Genomic DNA, 26,667 nt, shown 5'->3' with positions numbered 1-26,667 from the left:
ATTCCCTTATCAATCGTTTGTTACTACAATTCTGATAGAATCAAAAGAACTATTGATGGTACTCAAAGTATGCATTTAATTGTTCACTTATGTAAATTGTTTATATTCGTTTACTACTGTCAGTAACAAAAATTCTGGTAATCTTCTGACTTTTTTTAATTTACCCTGTGTAATTCCCTTATCAATCGTTTGTTACTACAATTCTGATAGAATCAAAAGAACTATTGATGGTACTCAAAGGATGCATTTAATTGTTTACTTATGTAAATTGTTTATATTCGGCTACTACTTTGTTACGTTTATATTTAATTTTGAAGGTAAGCGTAGTCAAAAGGTATTTTATACTTCGGAAGTCGTTCGCAAATATTTCACACGAATGCAATATTCGTGCTTTATTTTTAATTATTTGTAGGAATGTTTCTTGCCTCAGCCCTATGGGGACCGTTATGAAATTGTTCTTACTTATTTGACAGAAAAGAGTATTAAAGGTTAAGAGAAAATAAAATATAAAGATATGCAAGAGAATATTAGTTTATTATAATAAGAACTCAAATATAAAATCGAATTAAATTATAAGTATAATAAAGTATTACAACCAAGTATTACTCACAACTTACTTATGTGCTTTCCTCGAAGGAATGTATACGTAGTATGGTTGAATAAATTATGTGTTTAGATAATTTAACAAGGTTTAGAATTGGTTGGAAGTCAATACGGGTACGAGATTTTGGTTATCTTTTTATCGAAAGTAAAAATACTCGAATGCCGATCTTTGACCAGATTTTACATCAGAATCCGAAATAAATTATACCGAGTACAATAGTTCGTATGGACCATGCCATATAATTGTTAATTTTGACAATTAGGCCCGAATCCGCTTTCGAAATAAATAAACGAATCTATTACTGATGGGATAAATATTAAAGTACAGAAAACCGAAATACAGACAACTGTCTGAAGTAAACTGTCGCAGAAAAATGTATCGGTTCTGGAGGAGAATTTCCAGGCTTTTATACCCTATGGTATATGGGTGACGGGGCAAAGGTGACGTTGTGACGATTTTAAATAGCCAATCAACATATTAAATAATTTATATCGTCACTGTTACCCAATCTGAATTAATTTGATTTATAATGACCAATAAGAATTCATCTGATGGGGAGGAGTCATTGTTGTTTCTCGGTAAAAGTGGGGAAATGCACTGGTTCCTCTCCTCCAGACAATTCTTGGAAAAATGATCTTATTACATGACTTATATATATTCCAGTTATTTTTAGTTAATTAAGATATTAATAAAAATATTAATTGTTAATAATAATAAATAAATAAATATGTAAGTCATGTAAAAGGTCTTATTTTTGTGAAATTAATAATAAAATCATACAAACATTCAATCATACAAACATACACTAATTTTGTATAATGGAATATAATAAGAACAATACTAATTAATTAAATAATTAATATACGTTAATTCTAAGATTAGTTGATCTTTAATCGATTCAGATTATTTGATCAGGTGATTGACCGCGATGACCTCGTATGACACCATATGCATGTGTCTACAGAGTGCGAAAAATATGCTACATTGTGTCGGTCTTCTACTCTTATTCTTTGTAGAAGCGAACGACTTTTAATGGTCACGTACTGTGGTGACAGTCTTGACCTCTTATGAACTTTAATTGCCGTATTGGTTTATACTGCACTTTTTAATTTCGTATTAATTTTAGGTTTAATATAATAATGCAATAACAATCATACCATACAATAGGTTATACAATATTATGCATTTTACACAATATTATACCACACTAAGATAATATAATTATTACTATCATTATTATTAGATATTTTAAATAATGATTTTGAAAAAGATTTTGTGAACGTAACAATCTTCCCCTCTTAAAGTATTATCGTCCTCGATAATGTCTGAACTAACGTAAGATCAACCATGCTTAGATCTGAATATTAATTTATGTGTAATTTTGGTATTCTTGAACAATAATTCGGTTGGTGATGTAGTGGAATGGCATTTGTTTATGGAACGTGGGACACTGACAGGGTAAGTAAGTAAATGGAAGGGGGTTTGGAGATAATGAGTGCAGAGGATGCAACCGAGACTTTGTATATACTTCATCTTTGATATATCGGCTTTCCATTGATGTTTGAGTATTTGAAATCGTGATAAAAATAGTTTATATAAATGACTTCATCAAAATTTTTCATCCCTCTCTTAAGATCGAAATCCCATGGTATGATGAGCATTGGCAGTGTTAAATAGCTCAAGATACAGATCAGTTCTGAAGTAGAAGATGTCTCGTGCAGATCAAGAGCCCGTGGTAGTTCTAAGTGACGATGACCAAGTCGTGGTGTCTGATTCAAGAGAAGAAGAAGTAGTTTCCGCGTTGATTGAAAATCCAGGAAATCAAGTAACTAATACTTCGATTTCCGAGATTCGGGAAACAAGTGGAACAAGTTTTGTTTCTGCAGACCGTGCTGTTGATGTGGCAGGTACTGCAGAACTAGAGTGTGTTGCTCAATCTTCCTCTTCCGGTAATGTGTCAACACAACCATCATATTTGGGTCCCATTTTTCGTGGTACCCGTCGCCATCGTCGAAGAACTTCCCCAATTCTTAATAACGTTGTTTTAAGAACTGATGCAACAAACAGAACTCGGATTGTTGATAGCAGCTGGTTGGAAATAACCAGGTTGTTGGCTCAGCTGGCAAATCGAGTATCAGCAGTTGAGGAAAATATGTCCATTTATTATCTCACTATGTGGGGCTTGCCAATGGTTGATCCTGGTACAGAGGTTGCGAATGTCATGGACAATATTTTGAGGATTGGCTCCAGGGATACAGCAACAGTGATGGATTATTTACCTGAACCAAGAAAAGGTGTATTAATAAGATTTACATCAAGGCTGGTTAGGGATTTTGTTTTAAGATCGGGAGATACCTTGACCAGTCATGGAATTTCAGTGGGAAGGATTTGAGGTTAGTATATTTACATTTTGATACTAATTATTTGGTATTAAAAATATGTGAAGGATAAAATAAAATAAAAAAAACAATTTTGTTACAGATGTATGGCGAAGTGGTGCGAGTGATGCTAAGGGACCCTTTTTATACAATATGTATGTGATGTTTTAATGTCAATAAATAATTATAAGTTAATTAACATTGATTTGTTTTCAGGATCGAAAAATTGTTTAGGAGCAAAGCGGAAACATGGTGGTCTTGACGAATTAACAAAAATGATGTCAAAGTTGCGGATTACTGACAATAAACCAGGTAAATATTGAATTTGATTATTCTGCCAAAAAGAAAATATTAATTACAAAACAATTAAAATTTTTTTTTATTGTATTGTTAGGATAAAAAAAATGTAATTATTTAAAATTTTATTATATTTAAATTTCTAGCTCGAAAAAGGAAACACAAACTAGCCATATCGATGGAAATGGATCCAGGTGTTTCTCTTTTAATTAAACCAGAGGAGGAGAAAACTACATTTAGAGAATCCATCTCTATTGATAAAGACGAGGTCTCATCTTTAACTCGCCAAAATTTTAACCTTTCTCATCCTCTGTTTCCTGTTATTGAATACCATGACGGCCATCGTTTCATTTCTCTTCGCAGAACCAGAATTTCAAATTTACAGTATGTATTCAAATTTTTCTAATTATTCTTTTCCTTATAAAATAATTGTAATATTTAAAAGAAAATTTTAATAGCAAAATAATTAATTACTAAAAGTATATTATTTTTTTTTTGTTTCAGACGTTAGTGACAAAATGGGTCAAATAGTGTTATTCGCATCATTTATAATAAAATTAATAGCAAAATACACACATATTCATTCTTATAAATTCAAAACAGTTATAATAAATTTTTACATTTTCAAAACAAATTGATCAATTATTCAGATTTTTATACACAATTATTATTACACATGTAAAAAAAATAAACAAAAATGATTTTATTAACAATTTTAATCAAAAATTTCTTATTTCTCTCTTTTTTTGTATAAAAGAAATAAATAAATAAAAATTATTTATTTAAAAAATTTTAGATTTCGAAATATGTGAATTAAACAAAATAATTGCAGGATAAAAAGAAGACATAGGCGGAAGTTATGAGCATGCTTGGTATAAAGAATACAGTGTAAAGGTAAGATGTGCTTAAAGCGATATATTATATATATATAGAAACTACTTGCGGATTAATTAAAGAGGATGAATTCTAATATCTATATTGCGTAAAAGTTTATAGGATACTTACCCCTTTTGTTTATATATTATTGTTTAGATTATAATTTTATGTTTTAAAATTATTGAATATTAATTATAATAAAATAAAAATTATTTATAACATATTTTATTTATTATTTTAATGTATGAAATTTTATATTATATTGTTTAATTAGGTTAGTTAGTATGAATCAAAAATTTTTTTTTTTTTTTTTATTTGCATGCAAAATTTTCTTTAATTGTTAGTTGGTTAGTAAAGTTTTTAGAGTCGATATATTATTATATTCCTTTTTTCAAAAAAAATTCAAGGTTTTCTTGCTAGTCGAATTACATAGAATGTGGTGAGTGCACTAATAATTATTCCAATCATAGATAAACCTCTAAATAAGTCTCTATAAAAACTGGAATAAGGTTTTCTTTGATGAGTGCTTAAAACTTTTAATTGGTTCTGAATTTTTGAGAGGGGTGTTCCTTCAGAGAGATCCCATTTAGTTGTTTGGAATAATTCATCCTTTGTTAAAAATTCGTCTAATATTGGTATGTTGTCTAGGTCTGTTGTATTTGATATTATGGTAGAAATATTTAGAGATAGGTCAGGTTGATAAAGATATTCTATCCCAGTATTTTGTATAGATCCTCCAGTGATAGTTATGTAGGAACTTCTACCAACGCAGGTGTTTCCGAGACGTAATAATCCAAATCCAAAAATTTTAATACGTCGTTCGTAATTATCAGGGCAAGATATAGTCATAGTTTCTTGGCTAGGAGTAGAAAATAACCATCCTCCTAGTGTAGTAACTTGCTTCCAATAGGTTTTTGTATTTATTTTTAATCGTATATCACACAAATCCAAAGTATGCATTTACTTGTTGACTTATTTAAATTTTTTATTCTCGGTTACTTTATTCACTAACAAAAATTCTAATAATTTTCTGTCCATATTCATTTTACCCTGTTTAATTCCCTTATCAATCGCCAGTTACTAAAATTCTAAAAGAATCAAAAGAAAAATTTATAATACCCAAATTATACATTTGATGGTTTACTTATTTAAATTGTTCACATTCAGCTACTACTTTCAGTAACAAAAATTCTAATAATATTCTGCCCCTATTCATTTTACCCTATTTAATTCCCTTATCAATAGCTGGTTACTACAATTCTGATAGAATCAAAAGAAACATTGATGATACTCAAAGGATGCATTTAATTGTTTACTTATGTAAATTGTTTATATTCGGCTACTACTTGCACTAACAAAAATTCTGATAATCTTCTGACTATATTCATTTTACCCTGTTTAATTCCCTTATCAATTGTTGGTTACTGTAATTCTGATAGAATCAAATGAAACATTGATGGTACTCAAAGCATGCATTTAATTGATTACTTATGATAATTGTTTATATTCCGCTACTACATTCAGTAACAAAAATTCTATTAATATTCTGTTAATATTCATTTTACCCTAATTAATTCCCTTATCAATTGCTGGTTACTACAATTCTGATAGAATCAAATGAAACATTGATGGTACGCAAAGGATGCATTTTATTGTTTACTTATGTAAATTGTTTATATTCGTCCTCTACTTGCTGTAACAAAAATTCTGATAATCTTCTGACTATATTCATTTTACCATGTTGAATTCCTTTATTAATCGCTTGTTACTATAATTCTGATAGAATCGAAAGAAACATTGATGGTACCCAAAGTTTACATTTGATGGTTTACTTATATAAATTGTTTATATTCAGCTACTACTTTCAGTATCAAAAATTCTGATAATTTTCTGACTATATTCATTTTACCATGTTGAATTCCTTTATTAATCGCTTGTTACTATAATTCTGATAGAATCGAAAGAAACATTGATGGTACCCAAAGTTTACATTTGATGGTTTACTTATATAAATTGTTTATATTCAGCTACTACTTTCAGTATCAAAAATTCTAATAATCTTCTGACCATATTCATTTTACCCTGTTTAGTTCCCTTAACAATTGTTGGTAACTATAATTCTTATAAAAGCATATGAAACATTGATGGTACTCAAAGCATGCATTTAATTGTTTACTTATGATAATTGTTTATATTCCGCTACTACATTCAGTAAAAAAAATTCTAATAATATTCTGTCCATATTCATTTTACCCTATTTAATTCCCTTATCAATTGCTGGTTACTACAATTCTGATAGAATCAAATGAAACATTGATGGTACTCAAAGGATGCATTTTATTGTTTACTTATGTAATTTGTTTATATTCGGCCTCTACTTGCTGTAACAAAAATTCTGATAATCTTCTGACTATATTCATTTTACCATGTTGAATTCCTTTATTAATCGCTTGTTACTATAATTCTGATAGAATCGAAAGAAACGTTGATGGTACCCAAAGTATACATTTGATGGTTTACTTATTTTAATTGTTCATATTCAGCTACTACTTTCAGTAACAAAAATTCTAATAATCTTCTGTCCATATTCATTTTATCCTATTTAATTCCCTTATCAATAGCTTGTTACTACAATTCTGATAGAATCAAAAGAAACATTGATGGTACTCAAAGGATGCAATTAAATGTTGACTTTTTTAAATTTTTTGTACTCGGTTACTTTATTTACTAACAAAAATTCTAATAATTTTCTGACCATATTCATTTTACCCTGTTTAATTCCCTTATCAATTGTTGGTTACTGTAATTCTGATAGAATCAAATGAAACATTGATAGTACTAAAAGCATGCTTTTAATTGTTTACTTATGATAATTGTTTATATTCCGCTACTACATTTAATTGTTTACTTATCAATCGCTAGTTACTAAAATCCTAAAAGAATCAAAAGAAACATTGATGGTACCCAAATTACACATTTGATGGTTTACTTATTTAAATTTTTCATATTCAGCTACTACTTTCAGTAACAAAAATTATAATAATCTTCTGAACACATTCATTTTACCCTGTTTAATTCCCTTATCAATCGCTAGTTACTAAAATTCTGAAAGAATCAAAAGAAAAATTGATGGTACCCAAATTTTACATTTGATGGTTTACTTATTTAAATTGTTCACATTCAGCTACTACTTTCAGTAACAAAAATTCTAATAATCCTCTGTCCATATTCATTTTAAACTATTGAATTCCCTTATCAATTGCTGGTTACTACAATTCTGATAGCATCAAATGAAACATTGATGGTACTCAAAGTATGCATTTATTTGTTGACTTATGTAAATTGTTTATATTCATTTACTACTGTCAGTAACAAAAATTCTAGTAATCTTCTGACTACTTTTAATTTACCCTGTGTAATTCCCTTATCAATTGTCTGTAACTACAATTCTGATAGAATCAAAAGAACTATTGATGGTACTCAAAGGATGCATTTAATTGTTTACTTATGTAAATTGTTTATATTCGGCTACTACTTACAGTAACAAAAATTCTGATAATTTTCTGACTATATTCATTTTACCATGTTGAATTCCTTTATTAATCGCTTGTTACTATAATTCTGATAGATTCGAAAGAAACATTGATGGTACTCAAAGTATGCATTTAATTGTTTACTTATGTTAATTGTTTATCTCCGCTACTACATTCAGTAACAAAAATTCTAATAATTTTCTGACCATATTCATTTTACCCTGTTTAATTCCCTTATCAATTGTTGGTTACTGTAATTCTGATAGAATCAAATGAAACATTGATGGTACTAAAAGCATGCATTTAATTGTTTACTTATGATAATTGTTTATATTCCGCTACTACATTTAATTGTTTACTTATCAATCGCTAGTTACTAAAATCCTAAAAGAATCAAAAGAAACATTGATGGTACCCAAAGTACACATTTGATGGTTTACTTATTTTAATTTTTCATATTCAGCTACTACTTTCAGTAACAAAAATTATAATAATCTTCTGAACACATTCATTTTACCCTGTTTAATTCCCTTCTCAATCGCTAGTTACTAAAATTCTAAAAGAATCAAAAGAAAAATTGATGGTACCCAAATTTTACATTTGATGGTTTACTTATTTAAATTGTTCACATTCAGCTACTACTTTCAGTAACAAAAATTCTAATAATCCTCTGTCCATATTCATTTTAAACTATTGAATTCCCTTATCAATTGCTGGTTACTACAATTCTGATAGCATCAAATGAAACATTGATGGTATTCAAAGTATGCATTTATTTGTTGACTTATGTAAATTGTTTATATTCATTTACTACTGTCAGTAACAAAAATTCTAGTAATCTTCTGACTATTTTTAATTTACCCTGTGTAATTCCCTTATCAATTGTCTGTTACTATAATTCTGATAGAATCGAAAGAAACATTGATGGTACTCAAAGTATGCATTTAATTGTTTACTTATGTTAATTGTTTATCTCCGCTACTACATTCAGTAACAAAAATTCTAATAATTTTCTGACTATATTCATTTTACCATGTTGAATTCCTTTATTAATCGCTTGTTACTATAATTCTGATAGAATCGAAAGAAACATTGATGGTACTCAAAGTATGCATTTAATTGTTTACTTATGTTAATTGTTTATCTCCGCTACTACATTCAGTAACAAAAATTCTAATAATTTTCTGACCATATTTATTTTACCCTGTTTAATTCCCTTATCAATCGCTAGTTACTAAAATTCTAAAAGAATCAAAAGAAAAATTGATGGTACCCAAATTATACATTTGATGGTTTACTTATTTAAATTGTTCACATTCAGCTACTACTTTCAGTAACAAAAATTCTAATAATATTCTGCCCCTATTCATTTTACCCTATTTAATTTCCTTATCAATTGCTTGTTTCTACAATTCTGATAAAATCAAAAGAAACATTGATGGTACTCAAAGTATGCATTTACTTGTTTATTTATGTAAATTGTTTATATTCGGTTACTACTTTCAGAAACAAAAATTCTGATAATTTTCTGACTATTTTTAATTTACCCTGTTTAATTCCCTTATCAATCGCTTGTTACTACAATTCTGATAGAATCAAAAGAAACATTGATGGTACTCAAAGGATGCATTTAATTGTTTACTTATGTTAATTGTTTATATTCTGCTTCTACTTTCTGTAACATAAATTCTGATAATCTTCTAACTATGTTATATATACCATGTTGAATTCCTTTATTAATGGCTTGTTACTATGATTCTGATAGAAACGAAAGAAACATTGATGGTACCCAAAGGATGCATTTAAATGTTGACTTTTTTAAATTTTTTGTACTCGGTTACTTTATTTACTAACAAAAATTCTAATAATTTTCTGACCATATTCATTTTACCCTATTTAATTCCCTTATCAATTGTTGGTTACTACAATTCTGATAGAATCAAATGAAACATTGATGGTACTCAAAGTATGCATTTACTTGTTGACTTATTTAAATTTTTTATACTCGGTTACTTTATTCACTAACAAAAATTCTAATAATTTTCTGTCCATATTCATTTTACCCTGTTTAATTCCCTTATCAATCGCTAGTTACTAAAATTCTGATAGAATCAAATGAAACATTGATGGTACTCAAAGTATGCATTTAATTGTTTACTTATGTTAATTGTTTATCTTCCGCTACTACATTCAGTAACAAAAATTCTAATAATCTTCTGACCATATTCATTTTACCATGTTGAATTCCTTTATTAATCGCTTGTTACTATAATTCTGATAGAATCGAAAGAAACATTGATGGTACTCAAAGTATGCATTTAATTGTTTACTTATGTTAATTGTTTATCTCCGCTACTACATTCAGTAACAAAAATTCTAATAATTTTCTGACCATATTCATTTTACCCTGTTTAATTCCCTTATCAATTGTTGGTTACTGTAATTCTGATAGAATCAAATGAAACATTGATGGTACTAAAAGCATGCATTTAATTGTTTACTTATGATAATTGTTTATATTCCGCTACTACATTTAATTGTTTACTTATCAATCGCTAGTTACTAAAATCCTAAAAGAATCAAAAGAAACATTGATGGTACCCAAAGTACACATTTGATGGTTTACTTATTTAAATTTTTCATATTCAGCTACTACTTTCAGTAACAAAAATTATAATAATCTTCTGAACACATTCATTTTACCCTGTTTAATTCCCTTATCAATCGCTAGTTACTAAAATTCTAAAAGAATCAAAAGAAAAATTGATGGTACCCAAATTTTACATTTGATGGTTTACTTATTTAAATTGTTCACATTCAGCTACTACTTTCAGTAACAAAAATTCTAATAATCCTCTGTCCATATTCATTTTAAACTATTGAATTCCCTTATCAATTGCTGGTTACTACAATTCTGATAGCATCAAATGAAATATTGATGGTATTCAAAGTATGCATTTATTTGTTGACTTATGTAAATTGTTTATATTCATTTACTACTGTCAGTAACAAAAATTCTAGTAATCTTCTGACTATTTTTAATTTACCCTGTGTAATTCCCTTATCAATTGTCTGTAACTACAATTCTGATAGAATCAAAAGAACTATTGATGGTACTCAAAGGATGCATTTAATTGTTTACTTATGTAAATTGTTTATATTCGGCTACTACTTACAGTAACAAAAATTCTAATAATTTTCTGACCATATTTATTTTACCCTGTTTAATTCCCTTATCAATCGCTAGTTACTAAAATTCTAAAAGAATCAAAAGAAAAATTGATGGTACCCAAATTATACATTTGATGGTTTACTTATTTAAATTGTTCACATTCAGCTACTACTTTCAGTAACAAAAATTCTAATAATATTCTGCCCCTATTCATTTTACCCTATTTAATTTCCTTATCAATTGCTTGTTTCTACAATTCTGATAAAATCAAAAGAAACATTGATGGTACTCAAAGTATGCATTTACTTGTTTATTTATGTAAATTGTTTATATTCGGTTACTACTTTCAGAAACAAAAATTCTGATAATTTTCTGACTATTTTTAATTTACCCTATTTAATTCCCTTATCAATTGTTGGTTACTACAATTCTGATAGAATCAAATGAAACATTGATGGTACTCAAAGTATGCATTTACTTGTTGACTTATTTAAATTTTTTATACTCGGTTACTTTATTCACTAACAAAAATTCTAATAATTTTCTGTCCATATTCATTTTACCCTGTTTAATTCCCTTATCAATCGCTAGTTACTAAAATTCTAAAAGAATCAAAAGAAAAATTGATGGTACCCAAATTATACATTTGATGGTTTACTTATTTAAATTGTTCACATTCAGCTACTACTTTCAGTAACAAAAATTCTAATAATATTCTGCCCCTATTCATTTTACCCTATTTAATTCCCTTATCAATTGCTGGTTACTACAATTCTGATAGAATCAAATGAAACATTGATGGTACTCAAAGTATGCATTTAATTGTTTACTTATGTTAATTGTTTATCTTCCGCTACTACATTCAGTAACAAAAATTCTAATAATCTTCTGACCATATTCATTTTACCCTGTTGAATTCCCTTATCAATTGTTGGTTACTAAAATCCTAAAAGAATCAAAAGAAACATTGATGGTACCCAAAGTACACTTTTGATGGTTTACTTATTTAAATTTTTCATATTCAGCTACTACTTTCAGTAACAAAAATTATAATAATCTTCTGAACACATTCATTTTACCCTGTTTAATTCCCTTATCAATCACTAGTTACTACAATTCTGATAGAATCAAATGAAACATTGATGGTACTCAAAGTATGCATTTACTTGTTGACTTATGTAAATTGTTTATATTCGTTTACTACTGTCAGTAACAAAAATTATGGTAATCTTCTGCCAATTTTAATTTACCCTGTGTAATTCCCTTGTCAATCGTTTGTTACTACAATTCTGATAGAATCAAAAGAACTATTGATGGTACTCAAAGTATGCATTTAATTGTTCACTTATGTAAATTGTTTATATTCGTTTACTACTGTCAGTAACAAAAATTCTGGTAATCTTCTGACTTTTTTTAATTTACCCTGTGTAATTCCCTTGTCAATCGTTTGTTACTACAATTCTGATAGAATCAAAAGAACTATTGATGGTACTCAAAGTATGCATTTAATTGTTCACTTATGTAAATTGTTTATATTCGTTTACTACTGTCAGTAACAAAAATTCTGGTAATCTTCTGACTTTTTTTAATTTACCCTGTGTAATTCCCTTATCAATCGTTTGTTACTACAATTCTGATAGAATCAAAAGAACTATTGATGGTACTCAAAGGATGCATTTAATTGTTTACTTATGTAAATTGTTTATATTCGGCTACTACTTTGTTACGTTTATATTTAATTTTGAAGGTAAGCGTAGTCAAAAGGTATTTTATACTTCGGAAGTCGTTCGCAAATATTTCACACGAATGCAATATTCGTGCTTTATTTTTAATTATTTGTAGGAATGTTTCTTGCTTCAGCCCTATGGGGACCGTTATGAAATTGTTCTTACTTATTTGACAGAAAAGAGTATTAAAGGTTAAGAGAAAATAAAATATATAGATATGCAAGAGAATATTAGTTTATTATAATAAGAACTCAAATATAAAATCGAATTAAATTATAAGTTTAATAAAGTATTACAACCAAGTATTACTCACAACTTACTTATGTGCTTTCCTCGAAGGAATGTATACGTAGTATGGTTGAATAAATTATGTGTTTAGATAATTTAACAAGGTTTAGAATTGGTTGGAAGTCAATACGGGTACGAGATTTTGGTTATCTTTTTATCGAAAGTAAAAATACTCGAATGCCGATCTTTGACCAGATTTTACATCAGAATCCGAAATAAATTATACCGAGTACAATAGTTCGTATGGACCATGCCATATAATTGTTAATTTTGACAATTAGGCCCGAATCCGCTTTCGAAATAAATAAACGAATCTATTACTGATGGGATAAATATTAAAGTACAGAAAACCGAAATACAGACAACTGTCTGAAGTAAACTGTCGCAGAAAAATGTATCGGTTCTGGAGGAGAATTTCCAGGCTTTTATACCCTATGGTATATGGGTGACGGGGCAAAGGTGACGTTGTGACGATTTTAAATAGCCAATCAACATATTAAATAATTTATATCGTCACTGTTACCCAATCTGAATTAATTTGATTTATAATGACCAATAAGAATTCATCTGATGGGGAGGAGTCATTGTTGTTTCTTGGTAAAAGTGGGGAAATGCACTGGTTCTTCTCCTCCAGACAATTCTTGGAAAAATGATCTTATTACATGACTTATATATATTCCAGTTATTTTTAGTTAATTAAGATATTAATAAAAATATTAATTGTTAATAATAATAAATAAATAAATATGTAAGTCATGTAAAAGGTCTTATTTTTGTGAAATTAATAATAAAATCATACAAACATTCAATCATACAAACATACCCTAATTTTGTATAATGGAATATAATAAGAACAATACTAATTAATTAAATAATTAATATACGTTAATTCTAAGATTAGTTGATCTTTAATCGATTCAGATTATTTGATCAGGTGATTGACCGCGATGACCTTGTATGACACCATATGCATGTGTCTACAGAGTGCGAAAAATATGCTACATTGTGTCGGTCTTCTAATCTTATTCTTTGTAGAAGCGAACGACTTTTAATGGTCACGTACTGTGGTGACAGTCTTGACCTCTTATGAACTTTAATTGCCGTATTGGTTTATACTGCACTTTTTAATTTCGTATTAATTTTAGGTTTAATATAATAATGCAATTACAATCATACCATACAATAGGTTATACAATATTATGCATTTTACACAATATTATACCACACTAAGATAATATAATTATTACTATCATTATTATTAGATATTTTAAATAATGATTTTGAAAAAGATTTTGTGAACGTAACAATCTTCCCCTCTTAAAGTATTATCGTCCTCGATAATGTCTGAACTAACGTAAGATCAACCATGCTTAGATCTGAATATTAATTTATATGTAATTTTGGTATTCTTGAACAATAATTCGGTTGGTGATGTACTGGAATGGCATTTGTTTATGGAACGTGGGACACTGACAGGGTAAGTAAGTAAATGGAAGGGGGTTTGGAGATAATGAGTGCAGAGGATGCAACCGAGACTTTGTATATACTTCATCTTTGATATATCGGCTTTCCATTGATGTTTGAGTATTTGAAATCGTGATAAAAATAGTTTATATAAATGACTTCATCAAAATTTTTCATCCCTCTCTTAAGATCGAAATCCCATGGTATGATGAGCATTGGCAGTGTTAAATAGCTCAAGATACAGATCAGTTCTGAAGTAGAAGATGTCTCGTGCAGATCAAGAGCCCGTGGTAGTTCTAAGTGACGATGACCAAGTCGTGGTGTCTGATTCAAGAGAAGAAGAAGTAGTTTCCGCGTTGATTGAAAATCCAGGAAATCAAGTAACTAATACTTCGATTTCTGAGATTCGGGAAACAAGTGGAACAAGTTTTGTTTCTGCAGACCGTGCTGTTAATGTGGCAGGTACTGCAGAACTAGAGTGTGTTGCTCAATCTTCCTCTTCCGGTAATGTGTCAACACAACCATCATATTTGGGTCCCATTTTTCGTGGTACCCGTCGCCATCGTCGAAGAACTTCCCCAATTCTTAATAACGTTGTTTTAAGAACTGATGCAACAAACAGAACTCGGATTGTTGATAGCAGCTGGTTGGAAATAACCAGGTTGTTGGCTCAGCTGGCAAATCGAGTATCAGCAGTTGAGGAAAATATGTCCATTTATTATCTCACTATGTGGGGCTTGCCAATGGTTGATCCTGGTACAGAGGTTGCGAATGTCATGGACAATATTTTGAGGATTGGCTCCAGGGATACAGCAACAGTGATGGATTATTTACCTGAACCAAGAAAAGGTGTATTAATAAGATTTACATCAAGGCTGGTTAGGGATTTTGTTTTAAGATCGGGAGATACCTTGACCAGTCATGGAATTTCAGTGGGAAGGATTTGAGGTTAGTATATTTACATTTTGATACTAATTATTTGGTATTAAAAATATGTGAAGGATAAAATAAAATAAAAAAAACAATTTTGTTACAGATGTATGGCGAAGTGGTGCGAGTGATGCTAAGGGACCCTTTTTATACAATATGTATGTGATGTTTTAATGTCAATAAATAATTATAAGTTAATTAACATTGATTTGTTTTCAGGATCGAAAAATTGTTTAGGAGCAAAGCGGAAACATGGTGGTCTTGACGAATTAACAAAAATGATGTCAAAGTTGCGGATTACTGACAATAAACCAGGTAAATATTGAATTTGATTATTCTGCCAAAAAGAAAATATTAATTACAAAACAATTAAAATTTTTTTTTATTGTATTGTTAGGATAAAAAAAATGTAATTATTTAAAATTTTATTATATTTAAATTTCTAGCTCGAAAAAGGAAACACAAACTAGCCTTATCGATGGAAATGGATCCAGGTGTTTCTCTTTTAATTAAACCAGAGGAGGAGAAAACTACATTTAGAGAATCCATCTCTATTGATAAAGACGAGGTCTCATCTTTAACTCGCCAAAATTTTAACCTTTCTCATCCTCTGTTTCCTGTTATTGAATACCATGACGGCCATCGTTTCATTTCTCTTCGCAGAACCAGAATTTCAAATTTACAGTATGTATTCAAATTTTTCTAATTATTCTTTTCCTTATAAAATAATTGTAATATTTAAAAGAAAATTTTAATAGCAAAATAATTAATTACTAAAAGTATATTATTTTTTTTTTGTTTCAGACGTTAGTGACAAAATGGGTCAAATAGTGTTATTCGCATCATTTATAATAAAATTAATAGCAAAATACACACATATTCATTCTTATAAATTCAAAACAGTTATAATAAATTTTTACATTTTCAAAACAAATTGATCAATTATTCAGATTTTTATACACAATTATTATTACACATGTAAAAAAAAATAAACAAAAATGATTTTATTAACAATTTTAATCAAAAATTTCTTATTTCTCTCTTTTTTTGTATAAAAGAAATAAATAAATAAAAATTATTTATTTAAAAAATTTTAGATTTCGAAATATGTGAATTAAACAAAATAATTGCAGGATAAAAAGAAGACATAGGCGGAAGTTATGAGCATGCTTGGTATAAAGAATACAGTGTAAAGGTAAGATGTGCTTAAAGCGATATATTATATATATATAGAAACTACTTGCGGATTAATTAAAGAGGATGAATTCTAATATCTATATTGCGTAAAAGTTTATAGGATACTTACCCCTTTTGTTTATATATTATTGTTTAGATTATAATTTTATGTTTTAAAATTATTGAATATTAATTATAATAAAATAAAAATTATTTATAACATATTTTATTTATTATTTTAATGTATGAAATTTTATATTATATTGTTTAATTAGGTTAGTTAGTATGAATCAAAAATTTTTTTTTTTTTTTTTATTTGCATGCAAAATTTTCTTTAATTGTTAGTTGGTTAGTAAAGTTTTTAGAGTCGATATATTATTATATTCCTTTTTTCAAAAAAAATTCAAGGTTTTCTTGCTAGTCGAATTACATAGAATGTGGTGAGTGCACTAATAATTATTCCAATCATAGATAAACCTCTAAATAAGTCTCTATAAAAACTGGAATAAGGTTTTCTTTGATGAGTGCTTAAAACTTTTAATTGGTTCTGAATTTTTGAGAGGGGTGTTCCTTCAGAGAGATCCCATTTAGTTGTTTGGAATAATTCATCCTTTGTTAAAAATTCGTCTAATATTGGTATGTTGTCTAGGTCTGTTGTATTTGATATTATGGTAGAAATATTTAGAGATAGGTCAGGTTGATAAAGATATTCTATCCCAGTATTTTGTATAGATCCTCCAGTTATAGTTATGTAGGAACTTCTACCAACGCAGGTGTTTCCGAGACGTAATAATCCAAATCCAGAAATTTTAATACGTCGTTCGTAATTATCAGGGCAAGTTATAGTCATAGTTTCTTGGCTAGGAGTAGAAAATAACCATCCTCCTAGTGTAGTAACTTGCTTCCAATAGGTTTTTGTATTTATTTTTAATCGTATATCACACAAATCCAAAGCTTTTTCATTTGGTTCGAGTAGTAATTGGCTTTCACATGTTTTTAAAGCATTTATTTCAAATATTGGTTGATTATTATCGCAAATATCATAAGTATCTGTTTTTATACATGTATTGAGAGATTCTTGGTCCATATATATGTATGATCGCCGGTCTTCAGATATGATTATGTATGGTGTTTCAGGAATAATGTATGCGGAATAATTTTGTGGTTTAATATTTTGAGGAACTGGATAGGAATGGATTTTATATATTTTATAAATATTTTTGTTTAATAAAGGAATATCTACTAACATTAGGAATTTTTCTTTATGGTAACCTGTTTTTGTTCTTGCCAAAGTAGATATTTCTTCTGCTAAAATCCTAGATCCTTGTATTGGAAAATCATAATTTTTATTAATTGTTTGTAATCGATTTTTAATATCTACAAGTTGTTCACTATTTAACAATGATGGGTGAAATTTTCCTTCTCTAGCTGAAAGAATTATTTGTATTATTTCTTTCAATGCATGGATAAAATGGTCTAGTTGTGTTTCTAGACTTTGAGTCCATTGTGCTAAATAAATATAGTATCGAGTGCGATTTAATGACTCAGTTAATGCGTTTAAACCTTTCAGATTGTTTCGCACATGATTTAAAACTTCTGAATGACGGTCTGCTTCTTCATATAATTTTTGTAAATCAGATCGTATTATGTGAGTTTGTTTTCCAACAAGATGGGATAAATTTCTATTTAATTCGTAAAGTTCGTCAATAGCTTCGTTGTAAATTTCTCCGTCTTCTGTTGTTAATATACCTATTATTGGTTTTAATGCTTGTCCAATGAAGTCTAAAGGGGATCTACGTTTTCTCATTGTTATAGGTAAATTTTCCATATCTATTGGTGTTTCTTTGAGGTTAGTTAATAAATTTGTTGCATCTTGAAACATATTATTTGCTTGAACGACCTTTTCTCTTAATATATGAGGTCTTAAGGTCTGTTCACATGGCTCAGTATAAGGTCTTGCACAATTAATAAATATTTGGTCAATTTCTCTTATCAATGTTTTCATGGAAAAATGATTTTGTAATTTTTCAAAATCAATAAAAATTGTCAATCTCCAATAGGTCTGAATGAATCTTATTGTTTTTATTCTTTCATAAAATAATCCCGGATTTTTGTCAAATATAGTGATTTTGTAATTTTCTGGATTTGTGTATATTGTAGTGACTATAATAAGGAAACTCCATTGAAATAACATCTTTTTATGTTTTAATCTGTGAAAAGGCAAAATTATATTAATTTGATATTATAGTTATAAAACAATACTAATGCATATATGCATAGGTGCATATAATTACACATTCAAATCCAATTCATAAAGTAGAATAATATGCTTTATGGTATGACTAAATGTTATGGTAAAAAAAAATAATTATGGTTGTGTTCGTGTTTGATGAGTTATTGAAAAATAAAATTTTTTTTTTTTAAATTAATGTCATAGGTCATATTTAAAATTTTCAATATAGCAGAAAAACTCGAAGAATTTTGAGTGAAAAATTAAATTATTATTATATAAAAAAAAAATTTTATTTTTGTTAAAAATATTTATTTAAATATTGTTGGTTGAAATATAAAAAAAAAGAATTAATAAAAAGAAAATAAATAAATAAAATAAAAATTTTATTATTAATAATTTGGAAACACTGTAGAGTGAGAGGATTCACCTTGTGTTCTTCTTGTGTCATCTAAACATTTCCGCCGCTTCCCCTTGATGCTCTTATCATCATGGCGGAAGGCTACCTTGAGAGAATCTGCGAGGTACCATATATATATATACAAGTATCGATGTATACATAAAAAAAAGAATTAAAAATAATAATAAAAAAAAACAAAAATTAAATTAAAATTAAATTAAAATAATAATAAATAATAATAATAATCAAAAATAAATAAGACAAAAATAATGTTATGTCATATTTTAAATAATTATTAATTTTGCCTAATCTAAACTTATAATTATACCCTGTTCTAACTCCTTAATTTAACTTAGTTAAATTAACTAAGTTGGGGAAAGGATTATTAAATGAATGTTTCTTTAAAAATAAAAATTATTTATTTAAATAAAAGTGTAAATGTTCTTAATTGACAATCAAATATTTTAGAAAAATCTATTTAATTTGATTTGGTAAAACTACCTTTTTATTTGTGGTGGCGGAGTTTCCCAATCTTCGTTTCTTGGCACCTGACTTTGATCTTCTATTGAGGTAATTTAAGATTTTATTACTGGAAACCTTTTAACGGATGACAACACTTTAAAACTGTATTTTACACTTGTTATGAAGAACTTTTTGTATATATATTTTGGGACTCGATACTATGATCTTTTTACGTATAATTTGGGACTGCCTTGTTAGTGAAAGGTCTCCCATTATATAGTAATATTTTCCAATGTATTTCTCGCAGCGGGACCAGTTCGCCTCTATGGGTAGATTCAATGTCGGGACCTCACAGACACGAAAAATCTTTATTGCTTTTTCTTTTAGTAGTGGTGACTCCATAATAGATTTCCTGGTTTTTTAGATCGTCTTTTCTAATTTTAAATATTAAGAACATCACACCTTTATGAAATATAATAATTTTACATATTGATTTACATTGATTATTTCTGTCTATACATTTAGTTTTGATAACAATTATTTTTGTTTATAAATACATTTGTTATTTGCAAATATTTGTTTACAAATATTTGTTTATTTATAAACGCTCATTTATAATTTAATATTACAAGAATATTTATTTTATTAAAATTAATTATTAACAACAATTATTATTTATTATAAAAAAATGTGACGGTGACATGATTATATATTTGTTTATTTATAAATATATTTGTTTATTTATAAACAATTGTTTATCCACAAATATTTGTTTACAAATATTTGTTTATTAAAGAACAATTATTTATTTACAAATATATTTATTTATAAAAGAATTTATTTTATATAAATATTTATTTATTAATTATTATTAATTATTATTATTTTTATAAAAAATGTTACGGTGACGTGACAATAAAATAGATAATAATAATAATTATTATTATTATTCCATATATAATAAACAAATAAATTACGTGATAATTAATTCATTATACATAAAAATTAGAATATTAATATTAATAATAATATTAATAAATTTAAAATAAAAATGGGTATAAAAAATTTTTTAAAATTATTATTCACTCCCTTCCCCTCTTAAGAGTTAACATCGTCTCTGGTGTTATTATTTTTCCTTATTTTGTTTAAAATATTATTTTTTTTGTTAAAAAAAAATATATTAATAATATTTAATATCAATAATAAAATTTATTTAAAAAAAAATTTTAATAATAGGGAGAAAAATTTTAGGGGTGGTTGGGGTTGAATTTTGTCTGTGGGTTTCATAGCGCAGGTTGTATGCAGCTTAATATACAGCGGTACGGTTTGTTAAGAGTAAGGTGTATTACATGCGGAGCGTATATCGGCCTTGCCTTCTCAAGGTTACTATGTACGAAAGGTGTAGTAAAGAGGAAATGATAAGTAAAGAGAATATAGATTCAATTATGAAGATTTGTATTTTCAGTATTACTGTCATTCCTGATTACAATCGTTATTTATTATAATTAATAAATAAAGTATTGTTATTAATTAACAAATTTATTATTAATTATTATAATGAAATATTATTTTAGAAAAATGAATTGAGAATCTTTAAGTTTGAAGGTTCTTTCGAACTGTGGTATTCATTGACCGGTGTCTCAGACTCGGCGCACAGTGGGAAAAAAATGACCCTCTGTGGACAAAAATCTACCGACAACACAAATCTTAACCGATTTTAATATTTTTTTTTAAATACTCGGAGAGGTTTTTCGTGTAACGCACAACTGCGATAAATTTGATTTATTTAAAACTAACCTTAAAAATGATACCTATATATGAAATTACGTTATTCGGATGGTTTAAAAAATAAAAAACTGATTAATTTTGATATAGCAGAGAGTATTGTGAACCCTTTTCGATCACTGAATGCGAATTTGACATTAAAATTGCAAAATTTTAAAATTCAAAATGGCGGATGCAATATGGCAGGCAATGTTTTATAAAAGTCACCAAATTCACTCGAAAGTTGTTATTCACGGGTTTTTAAGGTCGCTGGTTACGAATCTGAAGTCTGATTTCAAATATTCAAAATGGCGGATCCAATATGTCGGATTAAAAACTCATTGAATTTGCTTGAAAGTTGTTACCCGGGGGTTTTTGGGGTCGCTGATTACAAATCTGAAGTCTAATTAGAAAAATTCAAAATAGTATTAGATTAGAGTATTATATTATTATTAGATTATTAGTATTAGATCTGCCATCTCAAATTTAAAAAATTTGACTTCAGATTCGTAATCAGCGACCCCAAAAACCTTCAAGTAACAACTTTCATGCAAATTCAATGAGTTTTTAATTTTTTAATTCGACATATTGGATCCGCCATTTTGAATTTTTGAAATCAGACTTTAGATTCGTAACCAGCGACCTTAAAAACCCGTGAATAACAACTTTCGAGTAAATTTGGTGACTTTTATAAAACATTGCCTGCCTCTGTGGACAAAAATCTACCGACAACACAAATCTTAACCGATTTTAATATTTATTTTTTCTAAATACTCGGAGACGTTTTTCCTGTAACGCACAACTGCGATAAATTTGATTTATTTCAAACTAACCTTAAAAATAGGAAAAGAACTAGGCGCAATTGCGCCTACATCTAGGGTTTCGTGGCGCTTTAAATTTTAATTAAAAAAAAAAATCAAAAATAAATAATAAAATTTATTTTATAAATTTACCTAAAACATTAGGTAAAATGTCCATTCGATAATGTCCACTATTAAGACATGTCAACTCTTGGACATGTCAACTATAGAGACATGTCAACTATAGGGACATGTCAACTACTGGGACATGTCAACTATAGGGACATGTCAACTATTGGGACATGTTAATTACTGAGACAGGTCAACTACTGGGACATGTCAATTGTAGGGGCATGTTAACTAATGGGACATGTAATGTCCATTCATGTAATGTCTATTCGGGAAAATGTCCATTCAGTAAATGGAGATTTGGGATCTGTGGGGCCCCAAAATTTGAATTTGGGAGCTATGGTGCCCTAAAATTTGAATTTGGGATCTGTGGTGCCCCAAAATTCGAATTTGGAAGCTATGTTTGCCCAAAATTCGAATTTGGGATCTGTGGTGACCCAAAATTCGAATTTGGAAGCTATGTTTGCCCAAAATTCGAATTTGGGATCTCTGGTGCCCCAAAAGTTTAATTTGGGATCTGTGGGGCCCCAAAATTTTAATTTGGGATCTGTGCCCTAAAATTTGATTTTGGGAGCTGTGGTGCCCCAAAATATACTACGGACAGACGGACGCCAAAGTGAAACTATAAGGGTGTCGGCCATAAGCCACGAAACCCTAAAAATGATACCTATATATGAAATTACGTTATTAGGATGGTTTAAAAAATGGAAAAATGATTAATTTTGATACAGCAGAGAGTATTGTGAACCATTTTTGATCACTGAATGCGAATTTGACATTAAAAATGCAAAATTTTAAAATTCAAAATGGCGGATGCAATATGGCAGGCAATGTTTTATAAAAGTCACCAAATTCACTCGAAAGTTGTTATATTCAGGGGTTTTTAAGGTCGCTGGTTACGAATCTGAAGTCAAATTTCAAAAATTCAAAAGGGCGGATCCAATATGGCGGATAAGAAAATCAAAAACTAATTGGATTTGCTTGAAAGTTGTTACACGGTGGTTTTTTGGGTCGCTGATTACGAATCCGATGTCACATTACCAAAATTCAAAATGGTGGATCCAATATGGCGACCAAAAAAAATTTGAAATTCACTAGATTTGCTTAAAACTTGTTACTCGGGGGTTTTCGGGGTCGCTGATGACGAATCTGATGTTAAATTGTCAAAATTCAAAATAGCGGATATAAAATAAAAAATTAATAACTTTTTAACAATTTGATCGCCATATTGGATCCGCCATTTTGAATTTTTGAAATTTGACTTCAGATTCGTAATCAGCGACCCTAAAAACCTCCAAGTAACAACTTTCATGCAAATTCAAAGAGTTTTTAATTTTTTAATCCGCCATATTGGATCCGCAATTTTGAATTTTTGAAATCAGACTTCAGATTCGTAACCAGCGACCTTAAAAACCCCTGAATAACAACTTTCGAGTAAATTTGGTGACTTTTATAAAACATTGCCTGCCATATTGCACCCGCCATTTTGAATTTTAAAATTTTGCAATTTTAATGTCAAATTCGCATTCAGTGATCAAAAAGGGTTCACAATACTCTCTGCTATATCAAAATTAATCATTTTTTTATTTCTTAAACCATCCTAATAACGTAATTTTATATATAGGTATCATTTTTAAGGTTAGTTTGAAATAAATCAAATTTATCGCAGTTGTGCGTTACAGGAAAAACGTCTCCGAGTATTTAGAAAAAATAAATATTAAAATCGGTTAAGATTTGTGTTGTCGGTAGATTTTTGTCCACAGAGGGTCATTTTTTTCCCACTGTGCGTTACAAGACACTCTTAGCTCGATTCCACCTATCTCTAAAACTGGAACAACGCCTAAATTAGCGTTTCAAACACCCCGCGGTAGACCTTCAAAATCAAAGAAAACTCCAACTAATCTCATTCAAATAAAAGAAATTTGCCAACAATTAAAATCTTTCAACGCAAATCAAATTGATCAAAATAACCAATTTTAATTGCAAATGCAACAAATGTTTGAACAACACTTGTTAGAATCAAGGCAACAAATACAAACATTATACAAAGAAAACCGCAGCGAATTTAAATCTTTGAGAACAGAAACTTTCCAATTAATTACAAAATTTTGCGAAGAAACAAATACCGCAATAAATGACCTTACACATAAATTTTCAGAATCCCTTCTCTTGGAACATCCTTCCCCACTCGCACACTACAATTCAATAATCAGCCAGATTATTTTGGACAAACATCCACGTTGTTTCCCCCCCGGCCACAAGACCCTCGCGGCCACCAATGGTTAACCCCATTGCCCCACCCCAACCAGCACCTAGAAATACAGTGCCCAATTTACATAAAATAATTAAATCATGGGAACTAAAATATCCTGGGAAACTAGATGCTGATGCATTCTTAGACGAATTCGAACGGAAACTAGCCGCATCCGCGATCAATCCCGATGACGCGCTAACTACGTTACCGCAAGCTTTCTCAGAAACCGCGTACACTTGGTTCGCGACATTCCGAACAACCTGGCAAACCTGGGCTGAATTCTCAGCCAAATTCAGAAAAACGTTCGGCGATGCAAACGACGTCCAACAAATTAATAATAAAATCCAACGCGCGATCCAACAAGAAAACGAAACCGGAATAGAATTCGTCATTAGAATAAGTGCTCTGTACAATAAATTACAAGAAAAAGTACTAGAGAAAAATCAATTAGATAAAATTTATTCGGCCCTCCACTCGGAATTAATTTTACAATTCGACCGCGAGAGCTTCTCTTCATATGAAGAAGAATATTATTTTACAAAATATGGTTTTCCCGGTGTTGTAGGTTAGTATTTAATTTAAGGACTTATGTATTTACCATTTACTTATGTAAATAATAGTTAGAAACATGAAAAACTACGTGCAGGTGCCATTGACGGAAGTCACATTAAAATTGACAAACCCGCTGAAGATAAAGACTCGTATATTAATCGAAAACAATATTTTTCGATTCAAATGCAAGGGGTTGTAGATGAAAACAAGAAAATTATTGACATTTGTGTTGGATATCCTGGATCGGTTCATGATGCTAGAGTGTTGAGAGAGTCGACAATAAGTACTAAACTTCGTGACACTTGCGGTGGTATGTACATATTAGGAATTATGATTCCTAATGAACCTAATGAATCCTAATGAACATTAGGAATATCAATATAAAAATAATATAATTAAAATTTTTAGATAATGGTTACTTGCTGGGTGATACTGCGTATCTTTGCTTGAATCATCTAATGGTTCCATACAAAGATCGAGGAAATATAACAAGAGCTCAAATAAAATTTAATCAGAAATTAAGCCAATGTCGTGTCGTGGTCGAAAATGCATTTGGTTGTTTAAAACAAAGATTTCGTCTGTTGTATCACATGAAAGTAAGAAATATTGTTCGTTTAGTTCAAATTGTTGTTGCTTGTTGTGTTTTACACAATTTGGCAAACGCAAATGACTTGCAACTGTTTGAACCTCCCATTAATGATGCCTATCCAGAAGATGAAGTGAACATTTTGCCAAATGTCAACATCGACGAAGTTATTCTTGATGATAGCGAAGAGGGAAAAGCTCCTCGCGATGAATTATGCCGCCAATTTGTTATACAAAATTAAATTGCATTATGTAATTTCATTTGCATTGAATTGTACATATGAATATGAATAAAAACGACAATTTGATAAAAATTGTATTTATTAATTATTTATAAGAAGTTTTTTTTGGAATACACTTTGGCACTTTTGATACATTAAAATATTTCTCTTGAATAAACCATTTTAAGTTTTATGTATTTTCATTCTCGCACTGAACAGTGCAACGCCATTTTTCAAATTTTCATATTTTGAAACTGTCGCTAAACAATCATAATTTTTAATATGCAAATCGAGTTTATTGCTTTTAAATAATGTGAAACAAATATAATTTTCTATAATCTTGAAAGATTTAAGAACATCTATAAAAATTTGATTTTGCGAGAGATAAACCTACAATATTTTAAAAATTTTTATCAAAGTTAACAATGTCTTAAAATATAATGTAAAAATGACCTTTAACTTTCATTAAACATTTCTCTAATATAACATATCAAAAATATAACTAATACGTAAACTTTGTCGCTTTTTACAGTCTTTAACTCAATGAAATATAATACAAAAATATATGATAATGTGCTAATATTAATGTCTTAAAATATAATGTAAAAATGACCTTTAACTTTCTTTAAACATTTGTCTCATATTACATATCAAAAATATAACTAATATGTAAACTTCGTCGCTTTTTGCAGTCTTTAACTCAATGAAATATAATATAAATATATATCTATGACAATTTGCTAATATTTTCTAATTACTTATTACCTTTTAATAAATTTATCATTTCAAGCAACAGATTGTTTTTCTGTCTCTTTAACTCGTTTG

At 28.7% G+C, this 26,667-nt stretch overlaps 1 protein-coding gene across 1 annotated transcript; it reads left to right on the top strand.

The window, feature by feature from the left end:
- Window positions 1–24,508: 24,508 nt before the first annotated feature.
- On the top strand, window positions 24,509–25,863 carry LOC127280790 (putative nuclease HARBI1). Its single transcript, XM_051304053.1, has 3 exons — window positions 24,509–25,049; window positions 25,131–25,346; window positions 25,445–25,863. The coding sequence occupies exons 1-3, from the start codon at window positions 24,509–24,511 to the stop codon at window positions 25,861–25,863; spliced, it is 1,176 nt and encodes a 391-aa protein (XP_051160010.1).
- The last annotated feature ends 804 nt before the right edge of the window (window positions 25,864–26,667 follow it).

Source organism: Leptopilina boulardi, unplaced genomic scaffold (genome assembly GCF_019393585.1).
Source record: "Leptopilina boulardi isolate dan_hultmark-lab unplaced genomic scaffold, ZJU_Lbou_2.1 LbouV2_251, whole genome shotgun sequence".
Taxonomy (NCBI): Eukaryota; Metazoa; Arthropoda; class Insecta; order Hymenoptera; family Figitidae; genus Leptopilina; species Leptopilina boulardi.
The sequence above is the reverse complement of the archived record's forward strand: the minus strand, read 5'-3'. Positions and strand labels throughout refer to the sequence as shown.

Coding starts and splice junctions, on each gene's coding strand:
- LOC127280790 (XM_051304053.1), top strand. CDS start 24,509: ATGGTTAACCCCATTGCCCCACCCCAACCAGCACCTAGAAATACAGTG. Junction 25,050..25,130: donor TGGTTTTCCCGGTGTTGTAG/GTTAGTATTTAA, acceptor AACTACGTGCAG/GTGCCATTGACGGAAGTCAC. Junction 25,347..25,444: donor ACTTCGTGACACTTGCGGTG/GTATGTACATAT, acceptor TAAAATTTTTAG/ATAATGGTTACTTGCTGGGT.